Below are 22954 nucleotides of genomic sequence, written 5' to 3'. Positions count from 1 at the left end.
CCACACCCTCTCCCTCTCCCTCCCCTGCCCTCTCCTCTGCAGATGCCCCAACACAGTTGAGCTTCACCGAGCCCAGGATGTGTAGTCTCAGGGGGAAATGCTGCAGTGTTCTCTTATACTTTTTGGACAACTTCCCCGTGGGGTTGGATAGCCCCGTGAGGAAGGTTCCGAGAGGCAGAGCCGCCCAGAGGTAAAGAGCATGGGCTCCAGCCAGACGGCTTCTGGCTTTGGAATGGGCCGTCTGTGTGACCTTGGGCAAGTTGTTTGAACTCTCTGTGTCTTGTTTCCTCATCTGTGAAATCAGGGCCATTATTAACATTCCGCCTGCTAGAGTGGTTGTCAGGGTGATTAAATACATGTGAGGAACTTAGAGCAGCGCCTGGCTCTTGGAAGCCCGCAGTGTCTCTCAGCTATGGTGACTATTCAGGATGGAATTTCCAGGCCCCACACTGCACTCCTCCCCCTGAAGGCTCCTCCACATCTATCCCTGCAAGGGAGGGCACTTTGAGTTGTTTCCTCACCCAGGTCACTGGGCAAACGCCCCTTCCCCCTGGGGGTCCTGCAGACCACAAGCGCTGTGGTGGGTGCACACGTGCTCAGCTCAGCAAGGTCTCTACACCTGTGGGGCTTCAGCACTGTACATCTGGGACAGCCCCTCCCTCCAGGCTCCTGGCTCCTGCCATTGGAGTCATTGTGTCCCTCCGGGACTTCAGTGATGTTTAAATAGTGGTTTAGTAGGAGGAGGAATATTAGTTCCCGTCCCCCCCTCCTACTCAGACCATACCTGAATCACTTCCCTGTCACCTCCTTCTGCTGTTGAGTTCAGTGTGTACAACCCCACAATGCGGAGGAGCAGCCAGACGTGAGACGCGCCCCTACAGGCCCTCACCTCCTAGCCTGTAAGTCCCTGCCATTATTGATGGGGAGGGACTGAGAGATAGAATCTGAGTGTATCAGGACCCCCATCTCTGCCGGGAGAGCTTCAGAGTGCGCGGCAGGGCTGTCCCAGCCCCGGGGGCACACGGGACCTCTCATTTGGTTCTCTTTCAGGGGGAGCGACCACTCCAGGATCCCACCGTCCTTGCCTTGACTCTCTGGAACAGCATGGTGAGTGGCTGGGGGTCCCGGGGCGCCGCCCTGCCAGCCTGGGGTTTAGTCTGTGGAAGGAGAAGCAGGGCCTCTGCCGTCGTGCCCCGTCTGCTCACTGCTCTGATGGAGGGGTTGAGGGACACCAGCAGGACCCCAAGATGATGATTCTGGGCCATCAGGGGTCCCTCCCACATCCAGTGACAGCCCATCTGGGACCACCTGGGAGTTTCACCTCCTCTTCCTGGAAGCTGGGCTGCAGCCCTGACAGTGAGCACGGCTCCCTGGGCATCCTCAGTCCTGCTCTTTCCGGATGCAGGAACGTTTCCTTGGCATCTGTCTGGGAGACCTCACTTGGAGTGGGGCACTAGGGAGAAGGCTCGCGTAGCAACCTGGTCCAGCTCTCCCTCATTTTACACTTAAGTTTCCAATGCCCAGGGTGGTGCCTGGGGTGAGTGTGGAGTGATGAAGACCTGGGTTCAAAGCTCTCACGAGCTGTGTGAACTTAGGGTCTCAGCTCCCTTTCTGCAAAACCCCTGAGCCAACACGTGGAGAGTGTACAGCTCCCTCCCGGCCCACAGCGAGTATTCACCCTGGGTGGCCCTTCTTACTCTGACTGTGACGGGCTTCCCCCAGACTCTGAAGGTCCCCCGGGGCTGTCTGGGATTAGTCAGTGGATGGAATGTTCCATTAACCTTTGAACCTCTCCAGAGCACCAGACAGAGACCTGATTTTGCCATTTATTTTTTTCCCATCCAAACTGTCCTAGAATTCCAGGGACGGCAACTTGGTTTTCTTCTTCCTTGCATTAGAAAAATTTCTCTCCATCTCCTCAGACTGAGGTGCTGTGCTGAGTCCTGTGAGCAGCTGTAGTTGGGTGCACAGTGGCCAGTGAGACAGCAGGGAGGGCAGGGGCCAGCCCAGGCAGCCCGGACTGACGGAGTCACACTAGCCTTCGGAGAAGCCATTTGATTTCTTTGAACGAGGACCCTTGTTGGTGGGCCTGACCCCTGAGCGGTCAGACCCCAGAAAACCACTTTGCTGTTCATCTCCCTCCACCCTCTCTCTGGGGGAGGAGGGCTGATTCTTCCAGCTCGGCCAAACCTCTTTCCTCCTCTGTTACCTTTCTCCCAAGCAACAAAAGAAAGCCTAGAGGGTGCCTACCCTATGCTGGGTCCAAGGAAGATACGGGAGACACACCAAATGGCCCAGCGAATAGCTGGAAGGGCACAGCAGGAGCAAGGTCATGCCCTGGACAGAGCACCCAAAAGGGATATGGGCAAGAGGCCAGGACAGCCCCACGGGGGTGGGACTGGAATTGGCTTTGTCGGCATGGGTTGGGGGGAAATATGTCAGAGGAGGTGGGGCTGCCATTCCCAGGCGAGAGGAGCTGTGTGAACAGAATAAAATGCACTAGCAAGGGGTGGTGGGAGAGGAACGGGATAAGGAGGCCCCACGAATGAATGAAGTGCCCTGTGCAATCAGACAGGCGCACGGCGCGCACAGCGCCCTGAAACCCGCTCGAGGGCGAGGATGGGCAGGTGCCCAGAGGGGAGCAGAAGGTCTCACGCTCAAGGCCAAAGGTCTGGGACCCAGTAGGTGTCCCAGGGGCTTTGGGGAGGAGGCAGCTTTCCTAGGTGGGCAGTTACCTGCCCAACGAACCAGCAGTCCTTTCCCAGGGAGAGGCCTCGAGGTCCCTGTAGCTGAGCCAACAAGGAGGGAAGCATGTCCCCTGGCTTCCTCTCGGGCAAAATGCCAGACCATACCACGGCTCCCGAGCGCATGGACAGCTCCTGCAGGTTAATTTATGAGAAATTACGAAGGTAACAGGTTAGGGGAAAGGGCACTGGGTGAGGAGCCAGAAAACCTGGGTTCTGAGTCCAGCTGTGCATTTGGTTGTTTCTTGAGGTGAGTCACGTGGTCTTTCTGGGCCCCATTTTCTCTATTTGCCAGCCTCAGAGGACCTTGGGAAATGTAGGAGCAGTTCACCCTTGGGTTCCCTCCTGTGTCCTCCCAGGGACATGGGGAGTCCAGGAGCCTCCCTGCCTCCACCTCTGTGTGCCTCTGTGGTGTTGGGCTTAACTGCGACTACAGAGGTAAAAGACAGCTATGTCCGTCATGCCCACATTTGCAGACACACAAGAGCCCCGCGTGAGGGCCACCCTCTTACATGGGGAGCAGAGAGGGACCAGCAGAATCGCTGTGACCAGAGGGGCCCAGCTTCTACCGCTTCTCTGCTTGGCCTCGACCTAGGACACAGCGATGGTGGCGACTGTGCAGGGCCACACAGTGTCTGCTCCCCGGGCCAAGTCCCGAGGTGCGCGTAAGCTCTGAGGGCCAGTGAAGGAAAACCCCACACACACGCACGCAGTCATCGTGAGCGGCCCTGCTTCGGAAACACGCCTGGCTGCATGAGCCACCCAGACGGAAGCGGAGCTCCTGGCATGGAGCAGAGGAGGGTTTTGTGTTTGGGATGTAATTCATTCCCTGGGCCCGTCCTGCCTCCTCAATAACTTCTGATGATTCTTATGTAACAGTAGTGTTGATGAGACCCACCTGTGGGGACTCAATTGCCAGGTCTAGCAGTCACGGCCCCCCACCTTATTCCCAGCCCTGCGCTAGCGCCAGAGGCACAGGGCAAGGTAAGAAGGGCTCACAGTCAAGCGGGACTCTTGAGAGCACGTCTAAGGTCATCCCGCCACCCCTGCCACGCTCCAGTTCATCTCGGGGGCAGGGAGGCTGTGCAGAAGAGATGCGAGCAATTAAAGGGCTGAAGGGTGGAGTAAGAGAACAGGACCAGCGTCCCCAGGGTGTGTACGGGCACGTGCGGTGCAGGGCGGTGGATGGAGGGACACGCAAAGGGTCATTTGATCTAGCCGAGTCATTTTCCATCCTGAGGATGGAGGGTCAGAGCGTGTGTAAAGGGGATTAATGGCAGCAGGAAGGACGTAGGTGACTGATAAAGAGACATTTAGGGCAAGGTTCTTAGTGCAAATGGATTTATTGGGAAAACCTATGAATTTTCCTTTGGAGTCCTTAAAAAATTAGGTTCTGTTATATCCATTCGACTAAAATTATCACAACGTGGCTTTCTCAACATTTCTTTCCAGATTCTATTATTGATTAAATTCTTGAAAGATTGGAGAAGAGAAGTCAGGCCACTTCGACATTGGGCCACCGACTCAGGCCCACTGAACACTCCCTTTCAGAGCGGCCCTGAAAGTTCTGGGTTGGAATCCCATACTTAGGAGTGTCCACCATCAGAATAAAACTGAAAGGAGATGGGGAGTGCAGTTCCTCCTCCAGCCCCTGAGCAAAAGGCTGCCACTCGTTTTCCAGAAGGTTATTTACACCCTCTTATCTGACCCTGTCCGTTTGGGTGAAGGAAGTTTCCCTGAGAAGATAAAGTTCTTCCCCTGCTTCTTGTTTGCTGGGCACAGATGCCAGGGCAAGATATTGCTGAGGAATCTAAAGGGCTCGTGGAAGATGGCAGAGCCCGTGACTGAGCCAGATAGGGGGGCTCCATCCTGTAGCCTCCTGCACTTTTGTCCCCCATCAAGGTCTGTGGGAGGGGAGCGGAGGGGAGAGGAGGGACCGGGTGACCTAGGAGCCCAGCTCCTCTGGGCAGCAGGGCTGACAGCAAACACGAGGTCCCCAAACAGTAGAAGACGGTGCGTGCAAGAGAAAATCTGTGATCTCTCAAAGCCACTGTATTTTTCTGTTAAGTGTTTACAAATGTATAATGAACATTTAAAAATAACAGAAGGAACTTAAAATCCTGGCTCCGTTGAATTCTCCAACTGCCTTCATTTTTCTGTCTCCCCTCCGATGTCTTTACCTGAGCCGATCCTGTGCTGCTTTCTCTGGCGGGTACACCATACACTTTTCGTCTATGTTGTTAGATAGGCTTCAGTTATCATTTAAGTAGCTGGCTCTATCAGCCATTGGTACCACTATCACTGTTCCTGAATGGCTAGACCTCTAGTTGTTAGCGTGGCGCCGTGCTATGTCCCATGTCACTGTACCTCTGTGTCCCAGGTAAAGACATGGGGCTTGCCAGGTGACAGAGGGTTTCATTCATTCCCTGCTGGTTTACACGAGAGCCATTTATTTGCCCTTCCTTCCCGTTCCTACTCTCCTCCCTGAGGGAAATTTAATCAGGGAGCCGGCCAGCAGCAGGGCAGCAAGGAGGGGGATGCGACATCAAGCTAATAACCGGCTCCTGGTGATCAGGTAGCCGGTGACCCTGTGAGAGCGATTTGGTTGAATCTGGACATCCGTGTCCTTGTGTCAGCTCAGCCTCCCTGGTGTTCACTTTCCCCTGTAACAGGAGGGGTGGGCTGGGAATCAGTGGTTCCTCTCCCGCAATGGGCCCTCACCTTGAGCACGTCAGAATCCCTGGAGGGCTTGATAAAGCACAGGGAGCTGGACCCCACCCCAGAGTTGCGGGCTGGGAATTTGCCATTTCTAACGTGTTCCCAGGTGACGCTGATGCTGCCCACCCAGGGTCACACTCTGAGGAACACTGAGCTAATGAGCCTTTCTCAGTGGTAGTACCCTAGGATGCTGCCACCTGTGTAAGACTTTTCTGTTCTGAACATCACCTTCTTTCCTAGATGGAGCCAGCAGGACAGAAAGATGAGCCATTCAGTGCCAAAGAGAGGCGGCCAGTGAAATGTCCCTCTCAGGTAGGCGAGGACTGGAGGGGGCGGGGGGCCGGGGGGCGGCACCTCTTGCTGAGTTGGGGAGAAAGGCGGGGTCACAAAGCAGGGGACTTTGCTGCGAAGTGGGTCTTACCTGGTTGAGACATTAGCCCGTTAGAGTCTCAGGTCTGTTCTTCTGGGCCTGGGCACACCTAAGGTTTATACCTGTGGGCCAGGAGAGCTGTTTTAACAGAACTGAGGCCCCTTCCGTGCTTGTAGAGGGCATAGGAACAAAGGCACAGCTCACACGGCCCCAAATGCTAAGATGGGTATCTTAAATATGTGCCTAATATATAGTAGGTGTAGAATTAACATTGCTGAATAAATTAATGAAAAAATAGCTGAATGTACATGAACAGAAATCTTTTTTATCACTTAATGCTAGTCAGATTTTTGGCTTTATTGATGAATTGGTAAGTTTTTGTTACCAGGCTGTAAGAACCGTATAATTCATCCTCTTTTCCTCTTTGCCTTGGCTCTCAGGAAACTTAAGATTAGGTTCTCTTTTCATGGAAATATACCTACTTTGCCTGTTGGCATGGACCTCGGGTAGAGAGCAAAAGATGCTGACTGCTGCAAATGGGAAATTTCAAAATGTTAATGAACTCCTTCAGGGAACTAATGAGCAGTCCAGAGAAGAAAAGCCAGAGAATGTTTCTCTCATCCTTTAAAGGATGGTATGAATGTTTCAGATTGGCCAAAGGCATTGCTGGGTGATAAAAGTTGATGATTACAGGATACGGATTTCTGGATCGTGGTTACAACGCATTGCCTTTCTCTGCAGGAGAATCCCTATCTGTTCACCTACAGGAACAGCAACTACCTGCCCAGGTTGCAGAAATCCCAGGCGAAGTTTGAGGTACGGAGAGGTTTTTCTGTGATTGACAAACATGCAAATGAACCAGGGGCCGTACCTTTCTGAGTCTTTTGAAGCTTCCAGGGCAGTTCTTTGTGTCCTGGACCCCATGGGTAGGTTGGAGAAGAGTGAAGGAGCACATGTGTGGCTGTCCCCTTGGTGCTTGAAGCAGGGCTGCCCTCCAGCTCCGTCTTTAAAACGGCCTCAGCAACCAGCATCCCATGGCTTCACGGGGTGTGTTGGGGGGCTCAGCACTACCTGTTCCCCGTCTATTTTGATGCGAGACAAGAATTTCAGGCCCTCCCCAAATCTCTGACACGTCTTTTAAAACTCATCTGAGCCCTTAATCTGAAGAGAAAGTCCAGAAAAGGCAGGGAAATAGGGTGAAGTCTGAAAGCTGTCAGCATGGAGACCAGAAGGCCTCAGCTGTCGGCCACACCTTAGGGGCCCGCCTCACACATGTCTTGCTTATGACTTATCTCATGAGTCTCTTTCTGATACTTCCTGTCAAGATTAGATAGGGCACTCCACACTCCTCTGAGGATGCAAGAAACACTTGAAGGTTGTCTCCTTCTCAGAGGACTGGGGACCAATATGGGTTGAGACAAATTTGGTGGTGGTCCCAGCACCGCCCCTGCCTCCCTATTGGATAAAAGAGGGTGCGGTTTACTCCCAGGGGTGTAGGCAAAGCTGATGGCCTGGGCCTGCACCACAAAGCCCAAGAGATACGGCGTAAAAGACTTGATGTATCAGCTTGTCCCGTGCTTTCTAACTAATATCACAGCAGTAAGGATACATCTGAGAGGCACCGTGGTGCCGCAATTTGAGAGCGCTGGCTCGGGGTTCAAATCCAGACTCTTGCACTTACTGGCTCTGTGTCAGGGGGACTTAACCTCTCTGTGCCTTAGTTTTTCAAATCTGGGAAATGGTGATAGGTCATAGTGCTACCTAATAGAGCTATTAAATTGTAATAAGTTATTAAGTATAAGGCACATATAACAGTATCTGACATGCCATGAGTTTTATAGTAGAGGGAGCAATGCATATCTTCAGGATACGTTTACTGAATACCAGCTGTGTACCATTAGGATGCATGCTCCATGGGGGCAGTGACTCAGAGCAGGTACCTAGTCACTATTAGCCGAATAACCAAATGGGTGGGCGGGTGGGTGGGTGGACGGGGACCAGGCATAGGAGATACAAACACAAATACGTTGCTTGTCCCAAGGAGCTCAGTCTAGTGGAGTCAACCAGCATTGATAGCACAATGTAAAAAGTGCCGTAAGGTTTCCACGGGGTATTCTGGGAACACAGCGGAAGAACAAATGACAGGCAGGAGAGAGTTGAGAAGGCTTCCCCAAGAGTACCCAAGACCTCAGCCTGAGGATGACAAAAGTCAAGCCAGGTGGGTGGGAGTGAGGGAAACAGAGGGAGGGAAAGGGAAAGAAAGAGCAGACGTAGGTGTTCGGACAAAGATGTGGAGGGACAGAGAGTCAGGTGGATGGTGTGGAATGTCGGGGGCTTCCTACCCCGTGCTGAGGAGGGTGGACTTTATGCTGATGTTAGTACAGAGTGGAAATATGCTTATTCAACCAACAAGTGTTTATTGAGCATCTACTGTGCAGCCTTCTAGGCTCTGGACATACAAGAAGCAAAATGGATGAAAATTCCTGCTTTCACTGAGAATTTGGGCAAGGGAGTGATTTTTATATTGAGAGAGAAAGAGTCCTCTGAATGGATTCAGAAGGCTGGGGAGGAAGCCCACAGGCCGGCAGCAGTGATGATGGTGAACAGGGCCATGTTCCAGGAAGAAGGGACAAGGCCTGAACTTAGCCTGAGGCTGAGGGACTAGGGAAGGGGGGCCGGCTTGGGAACATCTGGAAAGGGTGTTGTGGACGCTCAGATGTGAGTGTTGAAGGAGAGGGAGAAATCCTACATGATGCTTAGGTTTCTGTACTAAGTGATATCTTCCAAAATAGAGGCCCACTTCTCACCCAGTTTCTTAGGTTGCAAGATCCATTTCTTCTTATTTCTCCGTGTGTCTCATTTTAGGTGAGAGATGGAACGGAAATCAGGTGTCCTGACAAGGATCCCTCTGACACGATTCCCACATCAGGTACACGGCTTGAGTCAAGTGATTTTTAAAGTCATTTGAGGTCTAAAACCATCAATGTAAGAGCAGCCTTAAGATGACAGGGGCTTTCTACACAATCTGAGATACACCTGAGAAGTTTTCAAGGCCATACAGCTCTGTATGTATACTTGTAAGTTCATGCCTGTGTTTGATTATTCTTTAACTAAAATATGATAACATTATCGAAAGCATTTATTGAGCATTAACTGTGTGCCAGGCCATGCTCTGCAAAGGGCCCAGCGTCAGGTGAGTGAGCTGATGTCATTGTCCCCACTGGGAAGCCTCGATGAGGTGAACTTATTCTCTGAAACATAAAACTACCTTTAAGCAGGAAGCAAAAATAACCAGTCCAAGCTCCTGGTCAGAGCCATATGCAGAGTGCACTCAAACACTGGAAAGCCATCTTACAAACGTGCCATTTTCACTGCTTCTCTGTGTTTCCAAGATGACTGGTGCTGGGCCATGAAAATGAGGCTCATGGAACATTCTAGGCAGAGACCTTCCCAAAGAGGGGCTGCCTAAGGGCTGAAACTTTTCCTCCAGGTGAGCCAACCTCTGAGTGATGGCTCTGTGCCCATGATCATGGGAGGTCACGGGAGAGCCGTGTGGTGGCCCACGTGACTCACAACCTCAGCCCAGGAGCGTTTCTGCAACGATGCGATAGGTTCTCATGCTTGGTCCTGGAGGGTGACTCATTTGTTCATTGATTCGTTCACTTGTTCACTCGTCTATTAGATGATTGTTGAATGCCTCTTATGTGCCTGCCAGGATGGAAAGCGAAGTTTGAAGATGTCGCAGCGTGCAAATCTTTGTAGTCACATTGTCTCCTTTTGCTGAGTATTAGGAGAACACGTTTCAGTGTCAGCCCGCCCTTCATGCCTGTCTTAGCTCTACACGCTCAAATCTAGTCAAATGACGGGCAAGTAAGTTAAAAATCTTCTCACCAAAACTTCGGTGTGTAACTGGTTCTTGACTAAGTTGCAGAATAATGGAATAGGTGATAAAAGTCTTACAGGGCTTCCCTGGTGGCTCAGTGGTTGAGAGTCTGCCTGCCGATGCAGGGGACATGGGTTCGTGCCCCGGTCTGGGAAGATCTCACATGCCGTGGAGCGGCTGGGCCCGTGAGCCATGGCAGCTGGGCCTGTGCGTCCGGAGCCTGTGCTCTGCAACGGGAGAGGCCACAACAATGAGAGGCCCGCGTATTGCAAAAAAAAAAAAAAAGAAAGAAAAAAAAAAGAATCCCCCTGCCAATGCAGGGGACATGGGTTTGAGTCCTGGTCCAGGAAGATCCCACATGCCACAGACCAACTAAGCCCGTGTACCACAACTACTGAGCCTGCGCTCTAGAGCCCGTGAGCCTGTGTGCCACAGCTACTGAAGCCCGCGTGCCTAGAGCCTGTGCTTCAAAACAGGAGAAGGCACCGCAATGAGAAGCCCACACACCTCAACTAGAGAAGGCCCGCACGTAGCAACAAAGACCCAACGCAGCCAAAAAATAAATAAATAAGGTAAAAGTCTTTTAAAAAAAAGTCTTACACACACACAGTCTTTAGACTTTTTCCCCCGTACTTAGTGACAGCCCCTTCGTATTGGTTAGTCTACTAGCAGAACTTCAGTAGCAGAAACAAATTGTTAGCTTCATATGTAGGCCCTCCAACAGCAAAACCTCAAAGATGTATGTATGTATAGAGAGAGGAAGGGGGGAATTTGAATGTTTTAATAACCATACTCTTTACAGTGAAATGATATCCATCCTCTTTTAATCTTATCATTCTGAAAGGATGATGTGTAAAGATTTTGCAATCTGTCTAGATTATGTTCCCATCATGACAGTGATAACCAACCAATCAGAGCATATCTGAACATCTGAAAGCCAAATAAAATGTGAATCTCTTCTTTATTCCTTGACCCTGAAGATTATCTTGTTTATTGGCACTTGAATATGTAAGCACAAGAAATCTCAAGACCTTGAGATCTTAGATACTCTGGTGACAGAAGCTGTTTGGATAAGCAGATGGATAGATTTATGCCTCCTTGATCTAACCAAGCAGGCCTGGGACCAAAACATTAGCATTGGCCAACTGGGTGGCAGCCCTCATGGGCTAACGTTGGGCCTGCGCCTCTGAGTCCCTCTGAAAAGTGTCTTTAGAAAAATGGCAACAACTAACTGGACAAAAACAAAAAACACATTTCATTACTGCGCTTGATCTATGATTGGACATTTTAATCATACTTGTGGCTGTCAGGGTGGGAAAAAGACTTAGCACAGGGTCACGTCATTATTACCCTTGATGATCGTTGTACTGGTGAGGTCATTCAGTCTTCTGGAGATCATGTTGGCAATTTCTAACTGAGATGAAGGCCTCTGATACATACTTGTAAGAGCAGATCATCTTATCTTTACAACCGCAGTGACTCAGCACATGGTAGGGGCCTGATGATGGTTGTTGAACTCATCTTAATTATGGAGTATTCCTACTTCCGCAAATCAGAAATTCCCAGAGTTGAAAACGATCTTAAAAACCAAGTGGACCAAAATGCCTTCCGTTAAGACAACTTTTCACTAAGACTCTCTTATAAAATAACTGTTTTATCTTCAGAGTTGTTTTCAAAAATCTTCTTTGTAGTCCCCTTTTCTAGTGTCTCTCTCAAACCAACCCACAGCTACACCTAAAGTGATAATTTCAAAATAAGATACTGCCGCTGTCAACAGGTCCCAGCCCCTGGCAGCCCGGGTGCCCCACCCTCACCCCATTCAGAGCCCACAGGTGATGAACCTCTTCTACTGATCTATGGGGCTTGGGATGAGATATATAGAGCTGATGTAAGTAATTTTTATTATCAATCGCTATTTGGTAGCATGAATAAATGAATGCACACGTGCGTGCTTCCAATTTTTCCCTTCTGGTCAGTGCATACATGCAATTTACTGCGTGCTACCTCCTGTGAACTTTATAACTTCATAAGTACTTACATCATTTTATATTACTTCATGGCCCTAACATAGTTGGGATAACTAAGAATAATATGCTGGGCCTGGTAGATGACTTAAGGTTTTCCCAGTGAGAAAAGGCGTAGCATTTTGTAAACAGAAGAGTGGCCATAAAGAGCCAGAGGGCACATGGCTCATCGCCTGTCCATTGAAGCTGGCTATCTCGAAGTCAAGCTGCTCCTTCCTTGCAGAGGGGAAAATTCATAGTATTTGAAAATAGGAGTCCACCAAGCTAATTCTATGCCACTGTCACCAGTAGTATCAATTAGAACAGTTCATTTATTTTAAGCTATTGATTCCTTTCTAAGTCCCTGATGTCATTTATTTTACCCATTTGGCTAAAATGAGCTATTCAAGCGCTGATATGAAAAATGCCCAGGTTACAGGCACTGGGTGACCACTAGGAGTTTCACTTCATTGTGAATCAGCTGTGTACTGTCCAGTGTACGTCCTGAAACCGTCTCTATAGTCACCACCTGCTCATGAGTCTTGTGGCCTAACCTAGCCTGTGACTAGGAAGTAGTGACGCGCCACAGGGAATATAACAGCCTGCCTGTCCCCTCGGCGTGACCAGCCTACTGGACAAGTTCAAACTCACCCTCAAGACACTCAGATGAATGTATTTCCCTTCCCTGCAGTTTCCACCATTTAAAGCATTGAGAGCTGTAGTCTCTGACACAGAGCCTCTTCCTTAGCCTTTAATTCAACTGAACACATTTCTTGAGCTCCTACTGTGTGCGAGGCACATATTTCTTCACATAAACTTATGCCAACGCACTTCAAAGAGAGAAACAAGGCCCAACCTGTGTCAGCAGTTTACCACCATTGCAGAAGTCCTTACATAAGTCCCTAAAATCTGAGAGCAAAAGGGTTGGGCAGCCCTAGCTGACAGTCGAGAGAAAGTTGGTTTTTCAGGTTATGGCCCCAGGTTTAAGCTGTTGGGTTACACAAGACAAAACTCCCAAGCGTCAAGTCTTTTTCCTGCTGTTCCTTTTCGTGTCCAACGGGCAGTTTCCCCTTTCTCTACTCTAGTCAAGCATTTTCTGTCTATTCATGATCTTTTATCTTAGTTTGGATGGCCTTCTGATAAGAGGCCCCTTCTGTAAAGATCTTGATGAGTGAATGATGTGTTTATCAACTGCTTTCAAGGTGGTGGACAGTTTGTACCAGAAAATGTTTAGCTAATCAGCCACACAAATGTAATCTTATCTCTAAAGAGTTCTGTCCCCAAGGAGAGCAATTGCTAAAGTGCTTTGCTGTGGTTCCAGGCTGTCTTTATCATATACGATAATATTAACAAAGCTCAAATCAAGGTCTTCAGAATGTCAAACCAATGAAATGTGTGTTGGGTTCTATTTGAATAAGATCCCAGCTGAGTCAAACTCCTCCCATCTAGACTTGGTTCGTTTGGTTTATTATCTCTTACAGGTCGTTCCTTACAGAATGACCAACAGAAAACCACCCCTCCCAACATACCCACCAATCTACACGTATACACACACGCGTAGATGTGGACATACACGAGTGCGCGCATATATGTGTGTTTCCTTTCTGCCTGCTACAAATTTAGGAGACAGGAATGGCCAGTTTCAGCTGCCCCTTTAGCAAACTGCAATGTGCTTTCAAAGCAAATCTATCCATCTCTTCCACATTTTACTAGCCCCAAAGATGTTCCCTAGCCTTGACACACCAGTTAGTGTTCACAGAATTCACTGTATTACACATCATGGCAACAAGAATACGGTGATTGACTGTCGCCATCAGGAGCTAAAATAAACCGTCTAGAGTTGAAGGGAGGAGGTCTTATTTTCCATTTTGTTGCCTTTTTTACCCAGAGCCTCATTTCTTTGAGAAGAGGTCATTTGAAAGTTCTCAGGCTTGGCCCCGTCGATGTGTGCTAATGTGTGCAGCTGGCTTTGTGATTTGATAATGTTCTTCTAACCACATAGGATTGGGCCCACTCCAGACCTACTAAATCAGAAACTCTGAGGGTGGCAACCAACCATCTGTGTTTTAACAAGCTCTCAGATGATTCTGATGCATGCTCGAATTTGAAGACCACTAATCTCTATATTTTGCATACACACATTCACAGCTATGCATGTGTTACTTTGCATGCTGTCATAGGGAAGAGGCAGGGACTTTTCCTTTTCCAATGAGAGGAAATCCTCAGTGGGAGCAGCAGTTCCACATCTGCAGACAGCATGGAAGTCAGGTAGACAAGATGTCTCCATGGAAGGAGGCAAGACCTAGAGATCTCTTTGAACATTGATCCCACTGACTGTTAACACAGCTTCCCATGCAGGTGTGATTATACACCATGATTTGGATGTTGATGAGTGAAGCAGGCTATATGTAGCCTGCTGGTATCGAAAGCATCTTGTTCTCTGTGTTTTACTGCCCTCGTTATAGAGTTACTTGGTAAAGAAGGGCTGTCGAGAGAGCCTCCTGGCAGACAGATTTCAGTTTATCCATCTTAAGCAGTGGTCCACTGAAATAATGGGTTTCTTTCCCCACTGAAGTAGTGGGTCACCCTGTGGTACAAATGCTCTATTAGGCTTCTTCCAAGGCTGAAAGCTAATTGACAAGTTACTGCAACATCGCGCCGCTAGAGACCATGAAAGGCACATTTGAGGAAAGATGGAGCTGTGTCAAAGTTGGAATGACTATGGGAGGAGGTGCCCCGGGGGAGTGGGAGGTGAACTTGTGATTTGAGGGGACAGAGCCACATATGGCAGAAGGAATTTAAGTGTGATTCCCAAAATGCACTTGGGTTCATGTCCATATGTATATAAGGTAAAGGGGTAGATAGATATAGGACAGGCGTATATATGCAAGTAAATATATATATATATGTGTGTATGTGTGTGTATATATGTGTAATATTTCATGTTACGCTCCTAACTTGTTAGCCAGGCGTAAAAGGCCTTTGGCCCTAACATACATTTCCAATGTTATTTTTTTTTAATTGAAGTATAGTTGATTTACAGTGTTGTGTTAATTTCTGCTATACAGCAAAGTGATTCAGTTATACATATATATATATATCGATACATTCTTTTTTTAATATTCTTTTCCATTATGGTTTATCATAAGTTATTGAATGGTCCTCTGTGCTATACAGTAGGACATTTTTGTTTCTCCAGTCCATATATTGTATAATAGCTTACATCTGCTAACCCCCAACTTCCCACTCCATCCCTCCACCAACGCCTGCCCTCTTCGCAACCACAAGTCTGTTCTCTCTGTCCACGAGGCTGTTTCTGTTTCGTAGATAGGTTCATTTGTGTCATATTCTAGATTCCACATATAAGTGATATCATATGGTATTTGTCTTTCTCTTCCTGACTTACTTCACTTGGTATGATAATCTCTGGTTGCATCCATGTTGCTGCAAATGGCATTATTTCATTCTTTTTTATGGCTGAGTAGTATTCCATTGTATATATGTACCACATCTTCTTTATCCATTCATCTATTAAAGGACATTTAGTTTGTTTCCATGTCTTGGCTATTGTGAATAGTGCTGCTATGAACATGGGGGTGCATGTATCTTTTCAAATTAGAGTTTTGTCTGGATATATGCCCAGGAGTGGGATTGCTGGATCATATGGTAATTGTATTTTTTGTTTTCTGAGGAACCTCCATACTGTTTTCCATAGTGGCTGCACCAACTTATATTCCCACCATATGTATAGGAGGGTTCCCTTTTCTCCACATCCTCTCCAGCATTTGTTATTTGTAGACTTTTTAATGGTGGCCGTTCTGACCGGTGTGAGTTTGTACCTCATTGTACCATTTGATTTTGCATTTCTCTAATAATTAGCGATATTGAGCATCTTTTCATGTGCCTATTGGCCATTTGTATTTCTTCTTTGGAGAAATGTCTATTTAGGTCTTATGCCCATTTTTTCGACTGGGTTGTTTGTTTTGTTGTTGTTGAGTTGTATGAACTGTTTGTATATTGTATATTTTGGAAATTAAGTCCTTGTTGGATGCGTCGTTTGCAAATATTTTCTCCCATTCTGTAGGTTGTTTTTTCATTTTGTTTATGGTTCCAGTGTTATTTCTTGATAGTCTCCTTCCCATGCCCTTCACTTAAGTCAAACTGTACAACTATCCGTTCTTTATGGACGTCACACGATTTACCACACCGCATCCTTATCTCATCATATCCTGAGTTCAGACATGACCTTCTCCATGTAGCCTAAACTCCATGTAGCCTAAACTCTCCTCCCCCGCCACACACACACACCTCTGAGGGTAAATCATTCCTCCAGCTCCTGAACCTCTTATCACTTTATTACCTCCCATAGTATTCATCAGCCTATAAGTTATTATAACTATGGATGTTTCTCATTCCCTGCTTATCCTGTGAGCTTCCTGAGCACATTCTCCATTTCTGACCACGGTTTTGTCCCCAGGGTCCCCAGCCACTGCTCGGTGGCCAATAGGTTTGTCATACAAGTAAGTAGCTGCTTAGCCACATCATAGCACATGCCTAAACTCAAGAGATAAAATAGTAGCAGTCTATGGAAAACAGTTTGGGGTTTCCTCAGAAAGCTAAACATAGGATTATCCTATGGCCCACCAAGTTCCACTCCTTGGTATATACCCAAAATAATTCAAAACAGGCATTCAAATAAAGACTTGTATATGAATGTTCATAGCAGCACTATATACAATACCCAAAAGATGGGACCAACCCAAATGTCCATCAACAGATGAAGGAATAGAAAAATGTGGTATATCCACACAGTGGAATATTAGCCATAAGAAAGAATGAAGTACTGGCACCTGCTACAACATGGGTGAACCTTGAAACTATTAGGCAAAGTGGAGGAAGCCAGACACACAGGTCACATTTTATGATTCCATTTACGTGAAATATCCAGTATAGGTAAATCCATAGAGAGGAAGCAGATAGTGGTTGCCATGGGCTGGCGGGAGTGAGGAATGACTGCTTAGTGGGTACAGGTCTCTTCTGGGGGTGATGAAAACGTTTTGGAACTAGATAGAGGTCATGGTTGGACAACACTGAGAATGTACGAAGTGCCACTGAATTGTGGACTTTAAAATGGTTCCTTTTATGTGATGTGAACGTCACCTTGATAGTGGTTGTCATAGTGTTTGTAAAAAACAGTAGTATAAAGGCGTTTCCCTTTTCCCTTCATAAAAACCGAGCTGATTTTTTTCTAATAAGATGGTATAATATTTTATCCCAACTATCAACAGATCCTAGACTGGATGAAGTATGGGTTTCACCTCCACCACAATCCCCTCCTTACTCCCAGATCATGTCGCCAGGGGCTGTTTCACGCCCTGAGAGTAACTGCCCACCTGTGGCATCAGGGTCACCCAACACCAGCAGACACCTCTCTGAAAGTGGGGCCACCTTCCAGCTCCCGAGCCCTGTGTCCAGGCGCCCCACGGAGGAGACTGGCAGTCAGGCTCCACGGCTGCTACTGCTGAGGTTTAGGACAAGGATGGCCTTTTAATATCTTTGTCCAAGCTGAATTGTTCTACTTTGTCTCAGTTTTCCTGTAAGACGCTCCTTTGTTTTCAGAGGAGACAAGAAGCCCACCTTCTGTTCATCTTTGTTTTCAGTTCACAGGCTGAAGCTGGCTGACATCAAGGTCATCGGAGCCCTGGGTGATTCGCTCACGGTGAGTTACTGACGGTGGAAGGAAGGGGCAGGAGAGGAGACGATCTTGGTCAATAGGAGAATCTCACTCCTGGACCTTAAGCGTTGCCGTCTCTGGTCCCAACCTCAGTCCCTCCCCACCTCCATGCCCACCCTGGAATCCGGCATTCCCTGGCCCATCGTGTTTTCCCACCTCCATTCTAACCTCATCCTTCCTCTCCTAACATGGGAATGAAGGAGAGAGCAGGAAGTGGGGGGGCCCCAGAAGGAGCCCCTGAAATGGAAGTAACCTAGCCCAAACCGCACAGCCTGTCGGTGGTGGGGTGTAGGGCCCCTTCAAAGACCCGGTGCTTTGTTTTGTCCATGTAGGAAAGCGAAGGGAAGGTCCCAAGGGCAATGGGATGATGGGACAGGAACGAGTACTAATGGGGGAGGGGTGAGAAAACCGGGGTCCGTGGAAAAGACAGAGGTACTAACGATGACCCAGCCTATGTCTGCAGGTGGCTGTGGTGACCTCCCAGGCCCAGCAAAAAGCTATCCAGAAAAAGCAGAATCAGGTCCTTAGAGAGCCAGGGTAGGGGGGCTCTGAAGCTCTCGAACTTCAGGTCCTCAGTGACTCATTACAGAGGAGTCCAGCTGCTGTTCTCTGGATCAGTAGAATCGAGGGCCTCCAGCTGAATTTTCCCCCAAATACCAGCTGACACCTTTCATGTCTGTGGCCTCTTCACATTGATATGATCTCATTCAATATCCTCAACGAAATCCTGGGCCATATGACTCTCCTCAAACTGAAACCAACAAAGGTGAAGCCGGTTGAAGCGAAGTGAGTGCCGCAGCCAATAGCTTGTAACTGCTGGGTGAGGACAGGACTCCCAGGTCCTGACTCTGAGGCCAGAATTCTTTCCCTGCCCTGTAGCCGTCTCCTCCATGACCCCTCAGGTACTCTTCACCCCGAGGGCCCTATGGCTCCTAACCTTCTGGGAAGGACAGGCAGCACGGCTCATCCCAGCCACTTCCTGCTGGGTGTGGCCTGACGCAGCTGGAAATGCCCTGGCCGTCCAGTGGTTAGGACTCAGCGCTTTCACCACTGTGGCCCAGGTTCTATCCCTGGTCAGGGAACTAATATCCCAGGAGCCGAGGTGTGGCCAAAAAAAAAAAAAAACCAAACAAAAAACAGAATCAGCCCAGCTGTTCAGGACTACCTGGGGAGGCAGCAAGGCTCCTCTCCCGGAGGCCAGCCTTCCCCACAGGCTGCCTGGGAGGCTAGCCCTTGGCATGACCTTTGGAATGGCTCTGCTGGGAAATAACGTGCTTTAAGCAACGGACCGTGCACCTGCAGAGTGTGTCAGGGTGTGGTTTTAAAAGACCCCGCTCTTTCTTTAGCTGAGGAATAGGTACGTGGCGTTTCATTTTAATTTTTCCAGTTGTACATATGTGAGACCTATTCACATCAAAGGATTACAGGATACTTCCCTTTCTGATACAGTTCACGACTTAAAAAATGAGGAAAATGGGGCCCTGAAATGTGTCCTCTGGAAAACTGTACACTGCAGTATAATTTTCAGAGCGCTTCTGCCAACCTAGGGTCCGGGCAGGTTTTCTTAGGGTGAGGCTGCCCTTGGAGGGCCCCAGAATTCCCAGCGGGAAGTAGCACTCGTTTCTGACGAGGCAGGATGCAGGTCAAGACGTGGTGCTCTCAAGACGCTAGATTCTAAAGTGCCGGACATTCCGGCCCGGCCAGGACGAGAACACAGACCCTCTGGTGAGCAGGCGAGGAAATCACCCCCTTGTGGTTCCCTTTCAGGCAGGTAATGGGGCCGGATCCAAGCCTGGGAACGTCCTGGACGTCTTAACTCAGTATCGAGGTCTGTCCTGGAGGTAAGTGCAGGCGTGGCAAGGCCCAGAGACGCCCCGTCGCAGGGCAGGGGAGGACCCCTGAGCATGTAGAAAACAAGTTCTCTAGCAGAAGGATGAGTCAACCTAGTGCTTTTCCATGAGAAATTTCTAGGTTTAATTTAAGGAAGGTATTTATCAGCTTCCCCAAACCAGATATTCCCCCAAAACAAGCCAGGACCTGAGCAGGAGTTTAGGGGAAAAACTACTCAGACGTTTGGGTTGGAAAAGTTTGGGCTTGCCTTTCTCCCTCTGGGCAGTCACCTCAGCAGGAGGCAGCAGCCTTCAGAACCCGGGTTGTGTAGGAGCCCCAGCTGCCCGCTCTGTGTGACCTTGGGTAAGTTATTCAACCTCTCTGAGCTGGTCTCATCTTTGACGCAGAGACAATAATACTGCCTTAGCATTGTCACGAGGCTTACAGAGAATTTAAATGCCCAGCACAGTGCCTGACACAAAGGTAGGTATAAATGGTAGCTGGGATCATTATTAAAGGGCCTTCATTTTACAGATGATGAAGCATGGCTCAGAGAGGGCAAGTAACCTGTCCAAGGTCACACAGTCAGATGGTAAGAGAGCAAAAGGTAGAGTAGATGGCTCCTGACCCCTAATGCAGCACGTCCCCCATCGTGTATGTTTTGTGCAGGCTTGTTCCTGCTCTGCCTGTAGTCAAACCCAGGCGGCCCCAGGCTGCGGTGAGCAGCGCTCCTGCTTCACCTCTGCTATGAAAGCCCAGGTCATGCCAAGCGGGAGAGGGCAGGTTCAGTGTTCCCTCAACCTGGAATCCAGCATCTCTGGCACCAGCTTGAACCTGAGCGTTGAATCCCTGGCATCCTCCCTGGCGATGCTACACAGAGTTAAACCCCAGACGTTTTGAGAACCTTTGAAATGTTCCCAGACATACTTGGCAGAGAATGAGGGGATATGGAAAAGTAGGGAATCCAATCAACTCTGGAATGCTGCTTATTTTCATGCCTAGAAACCCATCCAACTTTGATTTCCTTGGAATTTTAGAAGCGGCTCAGAAGATGGGTTGCTCTCTAGAAGATACCCTTTAAAAACCGGGTTTTCCCCAAGCCAAACAGGACGAGAAACATGAAGGCAAACTTTTTTTTTTTAATAATAATAATAATGCACAGCTGCAGTGGCTAGTCAGCGCTGACCTGGGCTCTGCCTCCAAGGAAGGGCCATTTCCCCTTTGGAAGATGGGGCTGAAGAGGCCCACTTAATTCCCCTGCCTCAAGGTCAAAGCTCAAAGTCAGCCATGACGGTTTAAGCCAGTTTTTTGTTTGGACGTTCTGGTTTGTGGGGCAAAGGAGAGAGAAGTTGCTGTATTCTCGTTTTTCAGTTTTTATACAAAAATAATGAGGAAAGGGCAAGCCCCAAGCCCCCAGGGTGTTTCTCAGAAGGAGCAAGGTCTGTCTTGGTGGTGTCTGAGGTGTTTCAGCGTCGCTGGCCGTTTTAACCTTCATTTTCTTTTTTGTCCCCACGACGACGCAGCGCGGGCGGCGATCAGAACCTCAGCAGCGTCACCACCTTGCCCAGTAAGTACGCGCTCCCGGGGGTCCGGGGCGGGCTCGGCGCCGCCCTGCGCGTTTCTGCAGCTCCTCCTGGCGGCGGCCGCGGGCTTGGCAGGGAAGGGTGGCAGGAGACAGCAGCGTTCGGCAGGGGACGCTGCTTCCCCGAGGCGGTCGCCCTGCTCTGTTGCTTGAGAGCGATTAAAGCCTTTTTTTTTTTTAAGAGAAATTGTATTTGTCCGAGGAAGGAAGAGAGTAAGAGGGAAAGAATGCTCAGGCCAACCCTTAGTGCAAGTTATTATTAAGAAATGATTGAAGAAGGAAATAAAGGAAACCCATGTTTGCTTTGCCTGTCATTCAGAGCAGAACGCCTTTCGGGGAGGCGTTGATCTAGGCTTGGGCTGTATTACGCACCACTGCATACAAAGACGTTGAATTCCTGGTGTTGGTTTAGGAAACGCTGCTATTGCAGCAGTGATGATGAAATTACCTTGTTCAGGCTCTGCAAACACAGCCATATTGGGGGTGCAACCTTTTCTTTAAATTACTTCATCAACAACCTGTTCGGAATGATTTTTTTTAAGCCTGACTACATTCTTTGAATGGTCTTATTCATCTTTTTATTCTCCTTAGTGCATGCACAGTGCTTGTTCTTAAAGTACGCGTACAAAAAAATGTTACAATTGAATTATTTTCCCTTAAAATCTTCTGGCTAACGATTTTGCCTGAGAGGAATTTAATCGGTCCCATTCTCATTTACTTTTCTCGTAATTATCCCTCTGTAATATATCTTTAGCAGCTAAGAAATTATTTGAGCTTTAAGTCACCAAGACTTTGATGATAAAGGTGGTTTGATCACCACATGGGCAGAACTGGTTGGATTTCATGCGTGTTATCTGTTCTTGCTATTTGCAAATCCTGTTGCTTTTAAGTAGGTACAGTTCTGTGGCACGAGTACTTCCCATCTTCCTTATTTCTAGGTCCACACACAAGAGCTATGAATAAGCTCCGCCATCTCTAGGAGATGATTTGGGTTGCTTTTGTGAATGTAATTGGGCTATGAGCTGGGCCAGCATACACAACTTGCTGGGCTCTCTGATTCCCATGCTATTGTGGTTGATAACATGATTGGAAATCATCTGACTCAAGATCTTTCACTAAAATGATTTATAAAATATTAAGACAGCGTCATCTGGGTGGACGCCCTGACACGCTTAGCCCAGCAGTGGAACATTGCCTGTTCAGACTTCCTTACCAGAGTTGTGAAGACAGATTGGCTGTAGGGACTGGATAATCCATGGAGAAATAATCACGTGGCAATGTGTTGGAAAGCTTATGAGAACATAGGGTCAGAACAGAACCTCGGTTCAACTCCCTATTCAATGTAATCCAGCAAATACACCCGTGCTGGGTGCTTGGGAAACAGGAGAATGAGGTGAGGTCCCTGCCCTGATGACATCACTGAAGTCTCTTTAGGGACACGTCTCCCTAAAGACAGACATGTGTACCAATAATTATAGCCATGTACAAAGTTTAGGGGAAAATAAATAAGAAGGCTGTTACCCTGCCTTTTGAAAGAGGGCTTTAAGAACTGGAATTCATCAGATAAGAAAAGGGGATTGAACGTTCCTGGCAGAGGTAACTGTGTGCACCAGCAAGTTCTTGTCCTGTCCAATGAGTAGTGCCTTCTGTGACATTCCTGATAGGTACCTAGCTAGCCAATGCTGGATGCTTCCAGTAATGGGGAGTCTGGGACAATCCCTTCCGTTTTCAGATAGCTCGAGTGATCTCGCAGCTCTTCCTTCTATTGAGTAGATCAGAGTAATTGCCATCCATTGGTACAATGTCCCCAGAGCCACAAGGAATGAGTTCAATCCATCTGTGTTGTGTAGGCCCTGTAGCAGTGCTTGATTGGAGAGAGTGCTCTGCTGGATGGCATGATGCCTGAAAGTCCTGACTGATACCTAGCCGGTTCCTTTCCCACATCCTAGTAGATTGTAGGTCTGGGGAAAGTACCCTCTAACACGAGCTGAGAGATCAGGTTCTAGCCTAGGATTCTATTCTTAATAATGTATGACTTTTAACAGTTCTCCTCACCTTTCTGAACTTTAAGTTCTTCTTAATTCAGCGCA

At 48.3% G+C, this 22954-nt stretch overlaps 1 protein-coding gene across 1 annotated transcript in view; it reads left to right on the top strand.

Annotated features, from left to right (window-relative positions):
• Positions 1 to 22954, top strand: part of PLB1 (phospholipase B1) — a 122825-nt gene that overhangs the window by 41500 nt on the left and 58371 nt on the right. Inside the window, exons 14-20 of the mRNA XM_060169830.1 lie at positions 1051 to 1107; positions 5703 to 5774; positions 6574 to 6648; positions 8698 to 8761; positions 17379 to 17437; positions 19220 to 19293; positions 20806 to 20849. Coding sequence (XP_060025813.1) covers positions 1051 to 1107; positions 5703 to 5774; positions 6574 to 6648; positions 8698 to 8761; positions 17379 to 17437; positions 19220 to 19293; positions 20806 to 20849 — 445 coding nt within the window. The remainder of the gene's footprint in view (positions 1 to 1050; positions 1108 to 5702; positions 5775 to 6573; positions 6649 to 8697; positions 8762 to 17378; positions 17438 to 19219; positions 19294 to 20805; positions 20850 to 22954) is intronic.

The sequence above is a fragment of the Lagenorhynchus albirostris genome, chromosome 13 (genome assembly GCF_949774975.1).
Source record: "Lagenorhynchus albirostris chromosome 13, mLagAlb1.1, whole genome shotgun sequence".
Classification (NCBI taxonomy): domain Eukaryota; kingdom Metazoa; phylum Chordata; class Mammalia; order Artiodactyla; family Delphinidae; genus Lagenorhynchus; species Lagenorhynchus albirostris.
Note: the sequence above shows the minus strand (reverse complement) of the source record. Positions and strands in the feature narration are given on the sequence as shown.